The sequence below is a fragment of the Epinephelus fuscoguttatus genome, linkage group LG1 (assembly GCF_011397635.1).
Source record: "Epinephelus fuscoguttatus linkage group LG1, E.fuscoguttatus.final_Chr_v1".
Taxonomy (NCBI): Eukaryota; Metazoa; Chordata; class Actinopteri; order Perciformes; family Serranidae; genus Epinephelus; species Epinephelus fuscoguttatus.
This window is the reverse complement of record NC_064752.1, coordinates 2,143,162-2,164,255: the sequence shown is the minus strand read 5'-3', so window position 1 is coordinate 2,164,255 and position 21,094 is coordinate 2,143,162. Positions and strand designations below refer to the sequence as shown.

General features: G+C 45.9%; 1 protein-coding gene across 1 annotated transcript in view; it reads right to left on the bottom strand.

The window, feature by feature from the left end:
* dag1 (dystroglycan 1) overlaps nt 1-21,094 on the bottom strand; it is a 70,730-nt gene that overhangs the window by 4,653 nt on the left and 44,983 nt on the right. The window contains exon 3 of the mRNA XM_049586209.1: nt 341-802. Within this exon, the coding sequence (XP_049442166.1) occupies nt 341-802 (462 nt within the window). The remainder of the gene's footprint in view (nt 1-340; nt 803-21,094) is intronic.

Genomic DNA, 21,094 nt, shown 5'->3' with positions numbered 1-21,094 from the left:
GCAGATATGTGCTGATCCTAGGGCTGCATCACTGATGAATATTAACCACGATCATGAATTCGGCCTCCCACAGTTAATGATCAGCTGCAATATCAAAGTTTAGGATGCGTGCTCTGCTCGTATAAAAACTCTGCCTCATATTCAAATCAAGTGCTTTCTCAACTAACAGCAGCCTCTCATTCTGAGGAGCCGTCAAACCTCTCACACCTTGCAGTGGAAAAACTTTCCTGACTATCCTGTCTATAATGGTGCAGCACTAACGTCTCCATGGCGCCACACGCCCATGCACTCCTTAGCTTTTATCACCGACATGGACTCCCTGTCTTACACATCCACTCACCTTTTTGGCGTTCCCCGGTCCTGCCATGAACGCAGACATGTCAAACAGCCTGTTGTTGACCACGGGGAGGATCTTCATGTGCTGGAGCCCCACCCCAGAGAAGCTCCTCATGTCGTCCAGGAGCTCCACCCTCTGCTCTGAGCTCATCTTGGTCAGATCGGCGTCCAGGATCACCGTCAGCACCGTGACCGGCTCCTCATTGCTACACATGAATGGCTGGACGTCGTCTTCGGTGGAGGCCTGGTTGGACGTCAGCTGGGCTGAATCTGCATCCAGATGATCTTCGGGATGAACCTCGATGGAAAACACCTCTGAAGAAGTGGAGGATTTGGTGTGGTTGGAGATGGATACAGAGATGTAATGGACGCCTTTGTCCTCCTCCAACGGCAGACCCTGAAGGATCCTGCTGCTGGCGTCCCAGTGCAGCCAGGCGGGGAGGGAGTCCTTCCCCATCTCTGTGATCTGACGGAGACACAGAACACAGCTGTCAATATACAGACCAGGAGAGAGGATTCATCACAGACAAAGACATAATAATAATTATTTGACTCAATGGGAATAAATAATTATAATAAATGTTGCAGGGACGCACAGATATGAACACAGTTTGAAAACAGCTGATGGAAGCTGAACTGAGTTACATCATGATGTGTTCGAGCTCTATTCAGTAAAAACACTTATTGGGTGAAAGTAAATTTTAACATGATGTGTTTAAATGTAATCTTGTAAAATGTAGTTTTTGGTGAGAATACGGCTGTTTGTTCGCTGTTGTCTTCAATGTGTGTGCAGTGTAATGGACTGAATTTATTTCTTTAATTATAACTGTCTTTGTGTTCCTGGAACAAAAGGGGGAAAAAATAACAACAAACCAAAATGAACAACACTAAAAACACTGGTACTGGCTACAGTCAGTATTATTATCAGCCCAGAATTCGGTGCATCCCTAGAACGCTGCAGTGACACAACATATGAAACAAAATAAACGCTATTTGCAGCGAACTGTTCAAACAAAAGGTTTAAAGACAGAAAACAATGAGTGAACAAAGCAAACATGAATTAAAGGCCTCACACACACAGAAAGCTTTCAGAGGACGTTGGCAACTGTTACCTGTGGAAAAGGTTACGTTTGCTTATGAAATACTTGTAGGTAATGTACTTGGCAGTTTCCTGGGAAAAAATATTGTCCAGAAGGCTGGACGGACAAAATACACCGTTGGCACAAATAAAACTTTTAACAGAGTGCGAAGCTTTTTTGTCCAGAACACAATGAACAGATTCAAGGGTACAGCTTCATCTTCTGTCAGACTCACACTTTGTTTTCCTCATGCACTGTTTCTGTGTTTGTCTGAAATGATCCGATACTGATGCTTCATCTTATAACTTCTGACAGACAGCGAACATGCAGACAGACGCACAAACAGAGTGTTGCTGTAAACGACATAAAACATTATTTACTGTTGGGGGCGTGAAACATGGTATGTGCTGCCATCCACACACACACACACACACACACACACACACTGGAAACCAGTGCTCTGAATTGTAATTTAAACCCGACTGAAATTAAAATAACTTGGCCAATTATACGAGTGGGGACGTCCCCGTGGCAGGAGGCTGATGGAGAGAAATGGATCACAGGGGAGTGACAATGCATCCGCACACATAAATCCAAAAACAAGAACAAATGCATGGTGCGCTCCCCGGCCCCTACAAGTTAATTCTGCGGCTAATAAATCCTGGTTGATAAATTATGTAGAGGCAGTGCTCCCTAGACACATCATTAATGCTCTAACCAGCACACAGGCAGCGCCGGGGGAAAACACACGCACACATAAACACACACGCAGGAAGCACACACACATTCTCAAGCACACACACACACACATACACTGAAGGCCATAGAGACGCTCACAAGGCTACACATGGAGAGCTGTGTGTGCATTTTCACTGAGACTCACTGTACACATGTGGCCACCCTGACTGATTCAAATGGACACACACACACACACACACACACACACACATTCACACACACATTCACACACTTAACGTTCATCCTCTCACGGACAGTTCCTTAAACCTTCCTCCCTCCCTTAGACTCACAAGTCAGTCTTTAGACGCTTTGCTTAACTAAAGACTGATGTCTTTCTCCCTGATTTTGTGTTTAGATGGGCAGATACAATTTCAGAGTTTAAAAAAACTCCCTACGTTGCAGAACCAATAGTAAATCTGCAGGGCGGTCCTTCGGTGGCTCTCTGAACTCTTGTGCTCGTAAACATAGTCCGACTAGAAACACGTGTAGCGGTACAAAATGGCTCAAGTCGCTGTAAGTCCTTCATTTCCACAATCTTGTGGACTGAGCACACGTTTGATGAAACAGAGTTTAATCTCTCGGCATCCATTTTCAAGCTCTCTGTGTGTTTGTTTCCTTGCGGACGAGAAAAGGGGGAGTGCACATTTCCGGGAGGGCGTGTCCTTTTCAAAAATGCAAGAGGCGTTGCTTTGTTGCCGGCCGTTTTTGCCGGTGTGTTAAACACACTTTAGAAAGGAGATCTCTGATTGTCTGGTGGCGAGACTACCCTCCCTAGACAGTCACGCCTCCTCAAATCTCAGCCTCTTTTCTCTGAAACATTTGGATCATCTTTCTTCAAGGAGCAGTGGAAACTATGAAGGATCGTAGTGGAGACGAGCGACTCCACGGACTTTATTTTAGGGATGTTCCGCATGCCCGCAGTTTTTGGGCATCAAAGCTTCAGTGAGAAATATCTGCGATTGATCGAAGCTTCAAGGACTCAATCAGTTTTCAGTCAATACACCTAAAATAATGTGGTACATGGCCACTTCACTGCATGCAGGTCGCAGTGATGTTAGCTATAATAACTAGAAACTAGAATCACTGCCCTGTGGTTGTATGACTCCGCCCACCAGTCCACCCTGTGGTTGTATGACTCCGCCCACCAGTCCACCCTGTGGTTGTATGACTCCACCCACCAGCCCACCCTGTGGTTGTATGACTCCGCCCACCAGTCCACCCTGTGGTTGTATGACTCCACCCACCAGTCCACCCTGTGGTTGTGTGACTCCGCCCACCAGTCCACCCTGTGGTTGTATGACTCCGCCCACCAGTCCACCCTGTGGTTGTATGACTCCACCCACCAGCCCACCCTGTGGTTGTATGACTCCGCCCACCAGTCCACCCTGTGGTTGTATGACTCCACCCACCAGTCCACCCTGTGGTTGTATGACTCCGCCCACCAGCCCACCCTGTGGTTGTATGACTCCACCCACCAGTCCACCCTGTGGTTGTATGACTCCACCCACCAGTCCACCCTGTGGTTGTATGACTCCACCCACCAGTCCACCCTGTGGTTGTATGACTCCACCCACCAGCCCACCCTGTGGTTGTATGACTCCGCCCACCAGTCCACCCTGTGGTTGTATGACTCCGCCCACCAGTCCAGTGTCTCTGACAGTCTCCATCCATGTCAGTGAAAACATGGATGCTTCACACACAGAAGATCTATACAATCAGCACAGTTTCAAGATTAGAGTCACCAATTCAGTATCTGACCAAATGTCTCCCCTTCTGTTCCTGAGATATGACGTTAAAACATGATGATGTCACAGTCAAGCTGACCTTTGACCTTTTGACCTTCATTATTTTATCCTGTCAGACATTTGTGTCAAGTTTGGTCACAATCAGTGAATGAATTCTTGAGTTATGGCCAAAAACATGTTTTGTGAGGTTACATACTAAAATCTAATCAGTTCATTCTTGAGTCGGAGCGGACGTTTGTGCCACATTTGAAGAAACTCCCTAAAGGTCTTCTTGAGATATCACGCTTACGAGAATGAGATGGACGGACCAACACATTCTCACTCCAACCTCATCACATATCGACGCTTGGTCCACATATGACGTCCAAGGTACCCTGGGTGTGTTGGTTGTTGACGTTCTGGGACGCCGTGTCAACAGGAAATGTACAGTTTGCATACAGTCTCTTTCAAAATAAAAGCACTACGTCGCCGCAAATTGACTTTTTTTTTTTCCCCCGTCAACAACAAACACATGGTTGGATTTAGAAAAAGACAAACAGGGTTTGGCTTTACAGTCTTACAGGAAGTGAACACCAGAGTCACAGGTGAAAGTTGGTGTTGCTCGCTCTACCCACTGAGCCACTGGGCGCCCCATGCTGGACTTATTTGACATCTTATTAATCAACCACATGAAGTTAAAGTGTCGCAGGTACAGAGGTGCTGGACTACAGGTGAGTCTGAGTCACAAAACTATCACACCTGTCATAATGACTAGTAATAGCTGATGAATAATGTCGGATGACTATTTCTTAAGTCATGTGCTATACATGTCGAAATATTAACCACTCAAACACAGATCTGGACATGGATTGGTGGGAACGATCAAAGCTTCAGCTGTTTCTTATTTATGTTCTCCTGCTCGTCTTTGTGACGTCCTTTCTTACACTCAGTTCCCTCTCTTGTTCCTCTCCCTCTGTCTTCCTCTGACACCTCGCCCCTCCTCTGCGTCCCTGCTTCCCTCTTTTCTCCTGTCATTATTTCAAAATGTCACTTTCAAAATCTGACAGTCCTTTTCACTGGTAGATAAAAGCTCATTTCTGAGGTGATGGTGCAGGAAGATGTCATGATTCTTGGGCAAGATTATGAGAAAGATCTTGAAAATTACGACAGCAGGAAACAGGAATATTATTCACATAATTGTAGATTACAGGGAAACATGCAGGACTGTTAGAGCCGACAGTTTAGCTCCACAACATCCATCTTTTTTTTTTTTTATTTCCTGTCCAACTGCTGGCACCAGAAAGAAGACAAATATCAGTGAAAGTGTTGATGGCATATATTTGCCTGTGAGAGAAAACAAGAAACAAAAATACTTATGTGTCTTCAAATGTGGCTCCTCAAGCAACGTTTGATTTAATTTGTCACGGAGTTCCACTGCCTGGAAACTTCAAACCAATTGCCTCCTGACATGGCATTGCAAATTAAATCACAAAGAGACGATGAAGGACAAGTGAGTTGCCGGGCAGTAATCTCATCATAACTGTCGTAATTGCTCTGTAAATTACTAAATTGCATCCTGAAAGCAGAAGAATGATCGCTGGCTTATCTGCTGCCAATTAAATACGGGAAAAGAATAGGTGACATTTAATTTCATTTTGGTCAGAGGAGGTAAAAATATCACGAGTTTACAACAAACAAGATCAGCTGCACCACATGTTGTGATATTTGAGTTACACGGAGAAACTTCTGGATGACACGGCAAAGTTTGAATCCCTCCATGACACAGAAAAGTCGTCTCTCCAACATCTACAAATCAATCACCAGGAAACATGTCAGCACTGTATGTTTCTGCAAACCACTTAGTGACATCTCTATAACATGACGTAGAGGAAATGTTGCAACGTTATGCTTCAACAACGCTGTGGTGGACGTGTGGTTTGGTTTAGGGACGAACTTAAAACATGGGGTTTTGCTGAGACGGGATGGTTTGCAGGTTGTAGCAGTGTATGTTTCAAGTAGTACAGGGAGGAAAATTCTAAGTGTATCTTTGTAAATCATGATCACAAATAAGTAAATAAAAATGATCTCTGTTTTAAGCTACAGTTAGGTGTGGAGTCTCCTGTAGGTTTCGGTTCATAAACAATCTCCTAGGTTACGATTTTGCTAGAATAACCGACTAGTGATGAAACGACCGAAACCGAGCTGGTGAGAACGCACATCAGGGACACAATACTCTGTCTGACACAGGATGTGAGACAGCACCTCTGAGCGAAACCCGTGTTTAAAAGGAGTTGTGTCAAGGCCCAGACACATCAAGCTGACAGTCTGCCGGTCAATGCCGAGCCGTTGGTGAGCGTCTGTCGCCCTCAACGGTGCGGTGTGTCCTGCACCGTTGGCCCTCGTCAGCCCTTCTTGGCTTTTTATGGCTAATTCAGCATGTTGAATAGGTGTTGGAGATGGCGGCGCCCGTCGGTGAATGAAATCACTCTGATTGTCAGTTCAGCTCAGTGCATGAGAAGAGAAACAGAAGTGAGGAAAGTAAACAAAAAGCTAAAGTCCAGAGGGAGTGAGACCAAAACGAACTTGTTCCATGAGGTCAGATTATTTTTCTCTTTTAGCAGAAATGTTTCCTGATGGCTTGTGTTATTGTTCACTGACACACGGTGAATATGCTCTGATTGTGTTGTTAATGTGCTAAGTGGCTAACTAGCATCAAGATGCTCTTCCTGTTTCCCTTTTTGAATGAATTACAGATGACCGCCCTCTGCTGGTGTGGAGAGTTATTTCCTCTCGTGCAAGCGCAGAATGTTCGTGCTGGTTGGCAGCTGGCTGTCGTCTTTGCCATGTGTTCATGTGTAACTTTTAGCTGAGGCCACAGTCAGCTTTGGACGCTGCTAGTTCTTAAATGTCGATTTGGTGTGTCTCTGCCTTTAGGCACAAAAATCATGTTTTGGCTTTTGGAGACACAAACAGAGCTGGAAACACACTGACAGGTGAAACACAACCGGTGTTGTCACACCATCCACCATACTCTCCACCCCAGATGACACAGTCAGCTCTTACACTACATCACTTTAGAAACACGATATGACACACAGAAACACTGCGGCTGCACAGCTTCCAGTTGTGGTGGTTAGTCTGTGTGTCCCTGCCATTGGAAATTCTATAGGCTCCCCGAAGCTACGGACCAGAAGCAATGTTCTCTGACTCAGTGTTCCTGACTCGGTAAGTGTTAAAGCAAAAACACAGCAGTGCCTTTTAAACTCCTCCAGAACTCGGAAGAGAGCTTGTAGTTTCCTGCCTCCCTAAAAGAACATGAAAAATACATCAAATCCGCCAAAATGTCAAGAAAAATATTTCATATCTTTTCCTGGCACAAGGCTTGAGCGCAAGAGAGCTTGATGTTTGGCCCTAAAGGTTATCGTGTGCTCTCACAGACTCCTCCAGCCTTCCGTACAACACACACCACTGGCAAGGTTACGCCTAAGCCCCTGTGAAACAGCCAGGGAAAACCCTGCAGTTTGGAAGATTTATTTGGAGAAGCACAGAGGGCCAGGCAGCGCGAGGGAAGGAGACTGTTTTCTGGGAAGCTATTAAGGTGGTGGCAAGGGCAACTTAGGGCAAAGACATAACATATAGAAGCAACAGCCACAGTTAATTTACTCAGGGCATTCACTGAGCCGTATGATAACCTCTCACAGCACCAGCTCTGTGCCTTGCTCAAGGACTTTGGGGCGGTCAAATCACATCTTATTCTCCAACAAGGTTCAGTCCCGACCAGTTTTGAGTAATGCGGCTTTTGAGGACAATTAGAGTGAATGTTGATGGCATTAAACCCCCGAGCCACGAGGAGATAACAGCCTTTTGGATGATTTAAAGAATGAATCACTGACATGTGTAAAGAGGTCTAAGCACGCCTGCCACCCCCCGTGTGAGCGCAGCGCCAAACCACATCTGCTTCAACCCCCCCCGACTTAAAAGACTGTTAATTAAAAGGAAATAAATGATAATCTCATCAAAGTTCGGGGCTGTTTGATCATTTTTTCTCTCACTGACACACACACACACACACACACACACACACGTCAGCCATAAAGCCACCGTGACTATCGGCGCTATAAGCTCCAGTGATGGGCGCCGTGGTGCAACAAGCTCGGCTGAGAGCGTATTTGAAGTGCGTGTGAGCGACAGGCATGAAACACTAGGAGACATTATCGCATATCACTGGCATCATCCATATTTCACTGTGCATCAGTGCCCTCGCTGCCTCCTCAGCTGTTTCCCTCAGAGTTACAGTCCTCCGTCAGAGAGGAGCTGCAGTCTGAGCGGCCGGACAACAAGTCGGACTGTTAAACAGCCTCAGTGCTGACGGTTAATGTCAGAGAGTCAAAGTACTGTCTGCTGGTTACACAAAGATTTGATTTCTGGAACACTGAACTATTTGAAAGTTGAATTTTATGATATTGTTGATGTTCTTAAACACAGAAATACTCTCCTGTGCAACTGACACATTGCTTCAACTTTGTCTCTGAGAAATAATTATTTTTCAGTCTGTTTGGCGTGACGAGTGTCTCTCATTACAACGATTAGAGCTGTGGTGGAATCTAACGAAATACATTTATGAGACAGCAACGGCTCCGCCTCGGCTCATCAACCAGAAAGGCAGCATATTTTGTTAATTCTTTGCAGTGGGGGCGTTGAGTATATACACTTCGCAACTAACTCCAGCAGAGTAATGACATGCTGAACGTCTATTCTGCTCTGAGTGCTAACCGACTGCTGAAAAGTATTCAACTTTGAGTAAACCACTGTGCATCAATGTCAACTTTAACCCTGCAGTCCAATCACAGCGGAGGAGGGGCGGGACAAATAACCCACCACAAAGATCAGCTGTCACATCTCATGCAGAATTTATACTCCTGCATCGAATCAACGCCGTACCCTACGATGTAGCCTGACGTGCACCTCCCACAGTGACACAGACCTCCTGTCTGTCTCTGTGAGCTGAAACCATTTCCCTCAGTGGAATCAAAGCTTTGATTTACTTTAATTTCACAGATAAGAAACAATAAATTGTGAAGACAATAAAGCCTCCACTAAGATAGCATTTTAAGTCTTGTGTGTGATTTATCCTGGCTGAAATATGAGCAGAGGAAATCTCCAAACAGTTGTTGAACCTTGTGAGCTGTAATGGAGACGAATTTTGTCACGTTACCTTTGTTGAATGTTGCTGTTGTCCCTGGCTTCATATGAGCAGAGGAAAAGTCTGTGTGTCTCTGGACTCATGGACTCAGGTTGACTTCGGCTAAGCTTCATCAAAAATACTTTTCATGGTTACACGTTTGTTTTATTTGGCATAAAAGCTCCTGAAAACACTAATGACTGTTCTGGGATGATGCTGGGTGGCTGGAGATGTATTTGGAGCCAGTAGCTGTGCAGGTCACTGTGCAGCTAACTTTATTAGCTTGTTAGCTGTTAGCCGCGGCTAATCCAGGTGCTGTGGCTGTTTGATTTGCAGCGAGCTTCACGTGTTTCGTTTTGTTACAGTGCACATTGAGCTACGTTGTTAACGGGAGCTGTGGAAGCTGATTTTCTTGTTTTATATCCACCAGTGTCGAAATAAATGCAGGCCCGAGCCGAACAGTGACTGAGAGTGGGTCATCATTTAATCTACACAAGGCAGGAGGACTAACCTGCAACAGCAGAAGCAGACAGACACAGACACATACTGTAACCTGCAGTTCTTCCCTCTCTCGTCTCACAATCGTCTGCGTTTGTCCTCGTCTTTCCCTGCAGCTCTCTTTACATCTCTTCCACTCCTGACCTGCTAACACTGCACATACTGTGTGTACAGTGTTTCTTTATCAAAGGCACGATGCACAAACACAAACATCTTTATTACCCCGAGAGACGAGCAATCACAGAGCTCTTCAGAGGAGGGAGAGCTGGAGGAGCGGGAGACAGACGCAGGGAGTGAAGACAGTCGGATAAAAAGGAGAGATGGAGGGAAAGAAAGAGAGAGGTCATGCAAGAAGAATGAGAGAGAGATCTCCTAAACATAGAGATATTACGAGGAGGCGTCGAGTCTCTCGGCGTTCGGGGGAAAGAAAGCAGCTCATTGTTGCGGCAAGAGAACACGGAGAAAGGAGACCATTGTTACCGGGACCCGGCTGACAGCTCGACAGATAAGCCTCATATTTTGGAGAGGTGAGGGAGGAGGAGGAGGAGGAGCAGCCTGCGCATGTCGTTGTGATATGATGACTTGGGGTGAAATGCGACTCAGTGAGGGGGAATGAGAGGGAGGAAAACAGAGGGAGCATGAAGGGAAGAGGAGGGGGCATGGAGGTAAGGACAGAGGGGAAGAAGGAGGGAGGGAGCGAGCGATAGACAAGGAGGGGAAAAGATAAAAAGAGAGTGATGGAGGAAAAAGCAGTGGAAGTGAGAGGTAATGTGAAAAGGGGAGGGGAGAAGTGAAGCGAGACCAGAGTAACCCAGAGGTTACAGAGAGAGAGGGCGCAGAGGGAATTGCTGGCATAGCCTCGTGTTTCCAGTGGAAACTATGAGGCGAAGAGGAGGGACGGACGGGCGGACGGACGGATGGATGGATTGAAGAGCTATAGAACAGGAGGGTGGGTGGCGGGGGGGTTGGGTGGCCAACAGGCAGGCGGATGTTTACGAGGGGAAATCCATCTTAAAGCCCATTTTCTACCGTTAAAAATTCATTCATGGCCGAGGTCCACAGCTGGAGCATTCACACTCTGTAACAGTGCAGTCTGAGATCAGGAGATACACAAGCAGCGACGACATGTTCACACAACAACAACAGCCAGGTTTAAAAAAACAGAAAAGTTTGATTTGAAAATGAGTTTTGGAGATTTGATGTGTAACTTCACATTGACTCTGCAGCTCCAACAATAACACACACCACAGAACGACGCTCTGATTAAAGAGTCAGTTCAGCTTCACTACAAAAAACATCCTCCAACTTTCCTTTAGCGCCACAGACATACATTATTTTGGGGTTTTGAGATATTCACAGTGGATGATGTGAGGTGTTTGATCTCTTGAGTAGAGAGCAGCTGAAGCAAATGAAAGCTGCTTGCAACTAGGTGTGTGAATCGTTCAGATGCAGGGTCCAAAGTTAACTTTCTGAAATACTAACTACAAGCATACTGTTACTGGCCAGAATAATAACTTGTCTTTTTTGTTTCACAGACACATTTGTTAACCTACATTTCACTGAGATAATGAGGAATTATTCTGAATACAAACTTCAAGAAGAGGCCTGATCAAAATCTGAAGCATAATTATTTTAGAATATTGAACAGCTACGGCCTCAGCATGTGAAGACGTTCCCTCTGGTCAGCAGCAGAGTTGGAAACTAGCACCAGTCAAATACTGGTAACGTATGCAAGAGGCTGCACGAGTTGCTTCACTCACCAGTCCAGAAACAACAGTGATCCGCTGAGTGGCTGCTAGAATTTGCTCTCCATCAGCCACAGTGGCAGGTAAACAAAAAACATTTCCAACCCCGGTGGCGCCGCGTATGTTTCCAAAGCTTTTATTGTGAAAGAGGGAGGAAATGAAGAGTTTGCCGCCTTGGTTTACCCTGCAGGGCCTCTGTGGTGTCATTTCATTACCTTTACAACTATGGGAGCAATGCAGCGAGCAGCAGACCGGCGGCAAGTGATATTTTAGCGGATCAGCTGACGTCCTGTATCGTTAACAGTGCTGCAAAACCGGCAAACCACAGTTCCAGACCAACAAACAACAACACCAGTTGTTTTTTAGCGACCTGTCGCTGTGTTTCCAGTGGGGGTCGCTCTGCCCCAAAAAGTATTTTAACCTAAAACATGATGATTGTTCTAACCATAGCCAGTCACTGCTGTAGGGCTCCACTCACACTGGGACAGTCTGACCACATGGGACAGGCTGACAGAAACACTGAGACCTGTTGGATACGCCAGCAAGACGTCGGAAAAGTCAAGCGTCTGGAATAGTTTCAAAATTTGCAAAAGTCAAGTGACAGATGAGCAGAAGGAAACTGGTCCGTCACACAGAACTCAGCAAAACACCTTAAAACTGGAATAATTAACAGCTGAGGCATCTTGCAGAGTAGTTCTTTCAGCCATTATTGCTAATGTGCGACCTGTACGCTAGCAAAGTGGCTGACTGACATTATTTTAGGAGCATCCACTGATGCCCTCTTCTCTTATTTAAACCCCACCCTCCGTCGAAGCTTTGATTAATACTGGATATTTTTGGAGGCAAATATCCACCAGATGACACCTTGGCGACACGCCTGTGAGCTACAGACCACTGTTCAACACCAACAAACAACAACACTGGCTGGTTATTAGCGAGTCGGAGGCTCACCTAAGGCACCAAATATGCAACAACCACCACTGGTCAGATACCACTCCAGATGTTAAAGAAGAAAATATGTTATTTTGTGATTTGGGTGTAGCCGCCCTTTAAAGCTATAGTGCGTAACTTCTACGTGTCCGTAAATGTTCGTTTCACCCAAGCCACTACTAGAGGAGATGACACAATGCTGATTAAGCTGATCGGCTCCTCTAACATGTCGCGGTATTTTTCAATATATATCATTTTTAGTTTGTGTGTCGACCGGCGACATTCCCACGCTGGCGCACAGGAAATGCTTCCTCACAACAAGAAGGGAGGGGGAGTAGAGCGCAGGTAGAAAGAGAAAGCAACATGGCGGAGAAGTGGCCGAGACACGGTTCAGAAGTGAATCCTACCACAAAGAAAAAGCCTGGACGTTCGGCTGAAGGTCTGTTAGCAAAGAAGGAAAGTGACCGACGGAGAAGGCAAACAAGGAATTGCAGTGGCGTCGCTTTTCCTTGGTGGAGAGCCCTGAAGGAAGAAATTGGGCTGAGGGCAGACATGGATGTTGCCTTGCTGCTGTTGGATAATTATATTATGAGTAGTATGTGTTGCTGTTACATGTGCTGGACCTAGTACTTTATTATTTTCTTGGAAATGGTGCTATGAACGTAATGTAATGTTAGCAGCCTGGTGTTCGCCACGTTGTGTAGCGTTGTGTACACGGTGTGTGGTGAATGGCGAGTGTTACTCTGTGTACATGGAAGTGCCGCCGGCTTATTAGTTGTAATAACGCATTATCTACTGGGAGGCGACAGAAGTTACGCACTACAGCTTTAAGAGCAACAGGAAGTGACATGTTGAACACAATAAAACCAATAAAGTTATTAACGACATGATCTCGACCTTCACCTCAGTCTTCAATTAGAAAACCTGCCACGCAGTTATTATATATCACCGACACTGTGAAGCCAAATTAAATTATGCATTTATGGCTCCTCGACCATAAAACCTACAACGCATGACCAAAACTCTGCACTTCCTGTTCAGGTCCAAAATAAAAGCTCGCCAGTGGAAGCTGAGTTACGAGATGTTCAGTGTACAGTAATAAAGCTGAATGGAAATTCCCAGAGACGAAATCGATCCAGGAAAAATACACCCTTTTCTATTAATAGGCCCCGCTGAGGGACGGCACAGCGTCCCACGTCCACGGGAATCAGCTGCATGAGGACGACATCACAGGGCGCCGGAACTAAAGACGAGGAGTCATTAAAGTGTTTGTGACCGCTGCACGCTGATGGAGAGAAAACTGCCAGCAAACACAGATGTAGGCGCGAGGAAACGACTCCCGGTACACCGAGGAGAGCCACTGTGTGCATGTGTACACACACACACACACACACACACACACACACACACACACACACACAGAACCACAAATACACCCCTATTATATAGTCATTAAAGTATAATGATGGAGAGGGCTCTCAGCTATAAAACCTGTGCTAAAGTATGCTCTCTGTGTTGCACATGCACACACAAACACACACTGTGGTAAACCCCGGTGCCAAAGCCTGCAGCAAAACTCATAAAGTCCCCCGCCACACACACACACACACACACACACACACACTACACAAGTTCTCCTTCTATGTCTCTGTAGCTCTCGATCTTGCTGCTCACAGTTTACAGCAATGGAAGCTGCACAGGAGCCAACGGGAGCGGCCATTGTTTGATTCCAGCTGTGTGGTGACAGAATGTGTGTGTGTGTGTGTGTGTGTGTGTGTGTGTGTGTGTGTGTGTGTGTGTGTGTGTGAGGGCAGAGACGCTAAGTCAGCGGCTCATGCTGACCACGCAAGAACAAAAGAGAAATACATGTAGTGAGTGTGAATGTGTGAAGGCAAAAGTTGAGGAGGCTGCGCGCGTGTGTGTGTGTGTGTGTGTGTGTGTGTGTGTGTGTGTGTGTGTGTGTGTGTGTGAGAGAGAGAGAGAGAGAGAGAGAGAGAGAGAGAGAGAGAGAGAGAGAGAGAGAGAGAGAGAGAGAGAGAGGAGGACAATGATGGTAGGAGAGTGTGTGTTTTGTGTGTGTGTGTGTGTGTGTGTGTGTTTTGTTACGACAAGGACAACTGGAAGGCAAGCGAGGAGACGAGCACACAGCTTGCTGCCTCTGCAGCAGTCGTCCAGTCTTTGCTTAGCAAACACACACTGGGAGGAAGGAAAATAAAGCAGAGTGTAAACAAAGTCCCGTCGAGACAGATGTTGTGTGTGAGTGTGTGTGAACGAGAGGAGAGACAGTGACCTGGAAGGATATGAAGACACTTAGGCCTGCACACACACACGCAGAGGCAAAAACACACTGTATATACTCTCTATATACATGTGTGTGTGCACGTGAATATGTGAACAACGCTGCTTGGAAAAATAACAGCAGGCGCGCGCGTGTGTACGTGCGTGTGTGCGTGTGTGTGTGTTATCTCCTTCTCAGCATGTGGCTCGTTTTCCGCAGACTCTCAGCTTCAGCTCTGACTAATACTGCAGCCCCACCAGAATTACTCACTATCATCATCAGCACACACACACACACACACACACAGAGCGTGGACTGGTAGCTGGAGAGACGCCAGGTCACCACCGCCGGGGTGCCCTTGAGCAAGGCACTGAACCCCCACCTGCTCGGGGCGCTGGTCCAAGGCACAGGTGACGTCATATCCGCTTTGTGCATGTGTCAGAGTTGTGCTTCTGTCAGAAGCTGCTGTAAACTGACTTATTATCCAATTTAAGTCACATTTTTACGATAAACAATTCAGATCTTGGTGTTTTTTACTAAATATTTTAACTGGATTTCAGATCTTAGAAGTTATCGAAGAAACAGGGTGAGCAAGAGTTAGCGACAGCTCGACTCCAGCCCCTGCTGTGCCAAAGATCATCCACAGAACACTGACTTTTAGCATGAAACTGCTTTACTCAGTGTTTCTACTGGTTTAGATCACAGGGTCTGTTTGTTTTGGAGAAGGAGGGACATCTGGGGAGAATTCGGCTTCTGGTAAAAACATCCTGAACATTTGGATCTTAAGTTGTCAGACAAAAAGATAAGCAAACATTAGCAGTCTCTTAACGAGCTGAACGGCACCAGAAAAACACTGGCTTTTAGCGTGAAACGTCTTTATTCTGTGTTTTTACAGATTTAATTCACCCAGTGTGTTTGTTTTGTAGAGGAGGGGACCTCTGTGGATAATTCGGCCACCAGTAAAAAGCTCCTGAGTGTTTGGATCTTAAGCTGTCAGAGAAAAAAGATGAGCAAACATTAGCAGTAGCCAGGCTAGCAACAGCAGAAAAACACTGATTTCTAAAGTGAAACTGCTTCATTCAGTGTTTTTACTGGTTTAAATCCATTGGCCTGTTTGTTTTGGAGAGGAAGAGGTCTCTGAGGATAATTCAGCTCCTGGTAAAAACCTCCTGAACGATGAACACTGAAGGAATTCTAACCAGGAGAAACCGAACGTGGTGACTGCATCGCTCCGTCTTTTGTTTCTGTGATTGAGAGACCTCTAGCAGCAGAAAACACTGTATGTTTAAAATGATTTAATCCTTATCAAAATGGTGACTGATCGGTTAATTATTTCGTCTTGACTGCAGAGATTTAATAAGAATCCTGATCCCGTAATATTTAGCTGTAGTTAAAACAGTGAGTGTTGAGACACTTGTCTTGGAGCTGAGAAATGTCAGCAGCTTTCTGTTCAGCAGGACAAACTGACACGTTACAGAGAATGACAGGACGTCACAGAGGAGGGATACGAGCAAACTGCACACTCAGCACTAACTGTGGTGTGGTTCAGTGTGAGCAGAGGAGGCAGATGCATGTGAAAGTGCTGCGAGGAGCAGGACAAGGAGAAAAATACAGTGAAGACGGAGCTGCGGGCCAAATCAAAACACTGTTAAATCCATTGTGACACAGCTACAATGGAAGACTAAATGAGACAATTAAGCACACTTCACCCAAAGTTAAGTTCCCATCATTTCCTCTGAGATGCAAATAAAAAAAGAGCTCAGCCACTATTCAATTTAGTCCTCCTCACAGTGAGACGTCTGACAGACCCGCTGCCGTCATCAGTGTGATGTGACAGGCGGAGTGCATCCTTAAAGGATCATTCCTCCTCCTGACGAACAAACTCTGCAGAGCCCTCGCTCGTCCCTAGGTCAGCAATTATCTCCTTTACTTTGATGCCGTGTGAATAAAACATTAGCTTTCTTTATCTGGCTAACGAGCTATAGTGCAGACACAAACCATTAAATCTTAAACACATTGCTCAGGGATAATGAGAGACATGATATAGAGGCGCCTTTTTTGAAGTGCAGGAGATGCGGGGTGCTGCCGCCTGAGGAGGAGACACAGGCCGGTCACTCGAACACTAAATCAATGGTGTTTGAGATGAGACCAACGACACGCCGAGAGTTTTATTCCAAACTGAGACTTGAAGGCTTTGAACTGCACGACTTCTGACACAGGACGCACTGAACACAGCTGTGCTCCTTCATTCAGCTCGTCACACTGACACAATCATTGGCCGTGTATTATCGCACCATGTGATGATCAACAAATTGCTCTGTTGCCTTAACAGGCCAATCTATAATCACAGTGTCCAGCATCTAAATATAATCTGCTACTGTAGCCCTCACACACCAAATATGGCTCGGCTCACTAAGCCTGGAAAACCAATGAAAGCAGCCCGCTGCGCTGCAACTTCCCCTCTGGGTGACAACCAAGCATGCTGGAGGATACCGTCCAGTCCAAAACCTGTGGTTGCTAGGCGACATAGGGACACACCATCACAACATCAGGATGCTTTCTCCACAGCGATCAACAGACGCAGAGAGGACTTGCTCCCTTTCTGGAAACTTAAACCACCAAATTAGCTCCTTTTTTTCAGACTGCTCTCCTGGAGTTTGGGGAGTCGAGCGGAGGCTGTTTGGCTGTAATTATGTGTGTCAAAGGTCAAATGGAAATTACACACTGAAATCCAACACTGACATGAAGGCATCGGGGAACTAGCAGCAAAGTATCCCTGCACATGGACAGACGGGAGTGTTTTCTCAGCTCAAACTGAGAAACACCACATCATGAATGGATTCATGGGAGCATATAATTTGGGACGTATGAATCAAAAAGCCTCGCCTGCTGTATGTTTAATTACATAGCAACATGGCCACCACCGTCCTGGTGCCAGTAAACCGATCGCGGCATGCTAGCTTACAGCTCGGGTGACTCATATGTTCTGGTGTATGTGTGTGTGTGTGTGTGTGTTTTTATCTTTGGTTGCCTCCTCCCTCCTGCGCTCTTAATACCAGTTTTCCACTGCTGCCCTGCCAGCTAACAGCTACAGAGCTGCGGGGGCTTACAGGGTGAGCCGCTCTGTTTTTAAACGCAGGACAGGACAGCAGAGACGCAGACGACCAACAACACGAGCCCAGAGCATCAGAAATAAAAGTTTCGGCAACACAGTGATGTCTGTGGGTTTAAAGACCACCAGAAAGTAAATGTAGAAGGGGTCTATGAGGAGACGGAGGGGAAACTAATTGTAAAGAGAGAAGATGAGATGGAGAGCTGCTGATGTGGAAGAATGAGAGTGATAAAAAGAAAGAGGGCAGAGAACAAGGGAGGGACGGAGAGGAGTGGAAATATAACAGGACGCCAGGAAGACAGTGAGGGCAAAGGAGAGAGAGACGGAGAGTGGACGACTGAAGACACAGAGGAGGAGACGATAATGAATTGAGAGGAGAGGAGAGGAGAGGAGAGGAGAGGAGAGGAGTCAGTGGGGAGGAGAAGGGAAAGTTAGTTTTCCCACCAAAATGCCCCCGAGGGGAGCGGCCCTTTACAACAGCAAGCTACTGTCTCCATTTATCAAGAGGGGAACGACTCAAACAGCGACTCAATGTGTTCTGACAACCACACACACACACACACACACACACACACACACACACACACACACACACACACACACTGGCTTTCTCTCTGTGTTCACACACAGCAACGCTCCCACAAATATGCATGTGTTTGTGTTTTCATAAGTTGATTATTTTGTACCGACTCTCGTCAGACGCCAGAAAATGTTGCCTCTGCACGTTTCTGCAAACAGCTAATAAGTTAAGTTTTATACAAATTACAAAGTCGTGTTTGAGACCAACAAACCTCTTAGTGAGTCATAGCTGTGTTTTCAGCGGCTTTTCAGGCACCAAATGTGGCTGTTTATGAGCAATGCTGTGCTGCTTCTCATCTCGGGACAGTGCCACAAGACGTGAATGTTTTTTACTGAGACATCTCTGTGTTTCCTGCTGAAGTAGCACCACAACAAGTGGTTGAGTTTGACCGAATATCGTTTATTTTCCTGCCACAATAGTGCCACATAAAGTGATTGTTTTCTTTACCAAGGCATTGCTCTGTTCCTGCTGGGATAATAGCCACCAAGCGCGACTGTTTTTTTTACTGCAGCATCGCTGTATTTCCTGCTGAAACAGTGCCACAGAGAGTGATTGTTTTTCATCCAGATATCGCATCATTCCCTGCCGTGATAGTGACAGGAAAAAGTGATTGTTTTTTACTGTGACATCACTGGATTTCCTGCTGAAATAGCGCAACAAGAAGTCGTTGTGTTTTCACAAATATTGTTGCATTTCCTGCAGTTAAAGTGCCATAAAAAGCAATCGTTTTCTACCCAGACATCGTGTAATTTCCTGTTGTAATAGTGATACAAAAAAGCGATTGTTTTTACTGAGACATCTCTGTGTTTCCTGCTGAAGTAGAGCCACAACAAGTGGTTGTGTTTGACCAAATAAAGTTGCGTTTCCTGCCTTGATAGTGCCACACAAAGTGATTTCTTTAACCAAGGCATTGCTCCGTTCCTGCCGGGATAGTGCCACCAAAAGCTATTGTGTTTTATTGAGACATTTACTGTTGAGATATTGCCATAAAAAGCAATCTTTTTTTTACCAAGACATCGTGCCATTTCCTGCTGACATAGCTTCACATGAAGTGGTTGTTCTTACCAAATATTGTTGCCTGCAGAGATAGGGCCACAAAAAGCAGTTGTGTTTAACTGAGACATTGCCATGTCGCTGCATTTCCTGTGTTTCCCTCCTCACACTCTCTCTGTGACGTCAGGCGGCTCAGCAGAGCAGTGTTTTACCAAATAAACTGTTTGCTATCCAGGGTGGTGCTGAGGGGCGATTTTACATGGAGAAAGACAAAGACACTGTGTGTGTGTGTGTGTGTGTGTGTGAGGGGGCTTACACAGAGTAATTAGCTGTGAGTATCTCTCGTTTTAATCTGCACGCAAATACACAATCAAAATATTCACAAAGGAATATGCAACATATGCTTTTAGGCACACGCGCAAAAACAAAGAAATATGTCCACATTATTTGTTCTCACACACACACACACACACACACACACACACACACACACACACACACACACACACACACACACACACACACACACACACACACAAACGCTGAAACCCACGTTTCTGGCCTCTTTTTCTGAGAACTAAAGTACAAAAGAATTTTCAGCTACGTCAGTTATTTCCTGGAATGAAAGATGGGGAAAAAGAAATGAAGGCGGTGAGCTCGCCTGCCAGCCGGCCCATCAGCCAATCAGCTAATTACACTGGTAATTGTGGTAATGAGGCTATGGAGAGTACTCATCTGTTGGCCACAAACCCCGTTCTCGCGGCCACTTCCATTAATAACAGTAGACGATAGCAGCGCCGCAGGGTCTCTCAGTCCCAGCAGCACCTGCATACAGATGCTGCAGTCACAAAGGTGCCACCTCTCGAGCCGTGGTCGATGCTGTGAATTATCACTGCGCTGCTGTCGCTCTGCCCCCGGAGAGGACTCGACTACAACAATCAAAAAGTGTTCCCTCTCCTGCTCTGTAGGTATTTAGAGGTTGGAGCAAAGCTTTTTATTTGTTTAGAGGCTGAAAAGTTTAAAATCATTCACTTTAAAAATGTTAAAAAAGGTTAAGACATCCTCAGAGAGGAAAACACACCAGATATCAAATTAGAAATCTGCTCTTGATCAAAGAGAATATGAAATCATTCGCCTGGACTGTTTTAGTAAAACCTTGATGGTGTTTTAACACCGTGACCATTCACACTCCACCACTAGTGTGTGTGTGTGTGTGTGTGTGTGTGTGTGTGTGTTCACATACTGGTATTCCAGTGTGTCAGACTGGACTAAAGCACTTCTGTTTTTATGCATTACACAGTCAGCGTCATCACTAATCACCTGCGACTGCACCACAAGCTCCCTGACAGCTTTTCTCCACCTCACAGACTTTAAAGGGATAGTGCACCCAACAATGAAAATTCAGCCATTATCTACTCACCCATATGCTGAGGAACACTCTGGTGAAGTTTTAGAGTCCTCACATCCCTTGCGGATATCAGCGGGGGGAGTGGCTAGCACACCTAATGGCAGACGGCGCCCCAGACTAACGTCCAAGAACACAAAATTGAAACCACAATGTATCTCCATACTGCTCATCCGTAGTGATCCAAGTGTGCTGAAGCCCCGACATAAAAAGTTGTTTGGAAAAACGTCATATGAACTCTGTTTTTAGCCTCACTGTAGCCTGTAGCTCTGACTGCTTCTCTGTGCTCTGCGCTCATGTGTCAGCCATTAGCCATTAGGTGTGCTAGCCGCTCCTCCCGCCGATCTCCGCAAGGGATGTGAGGACTCTAAAACTTCACCAGAGCGTTCCTCAGCGTGAGGGTGAGTAGATAATGGCTGAATTTTCATTTTTGGGTGCACTATCCCTTTAACCCTCTTCCACAAAAATTAGCAGATTTTTTAAATGTGGGAAAA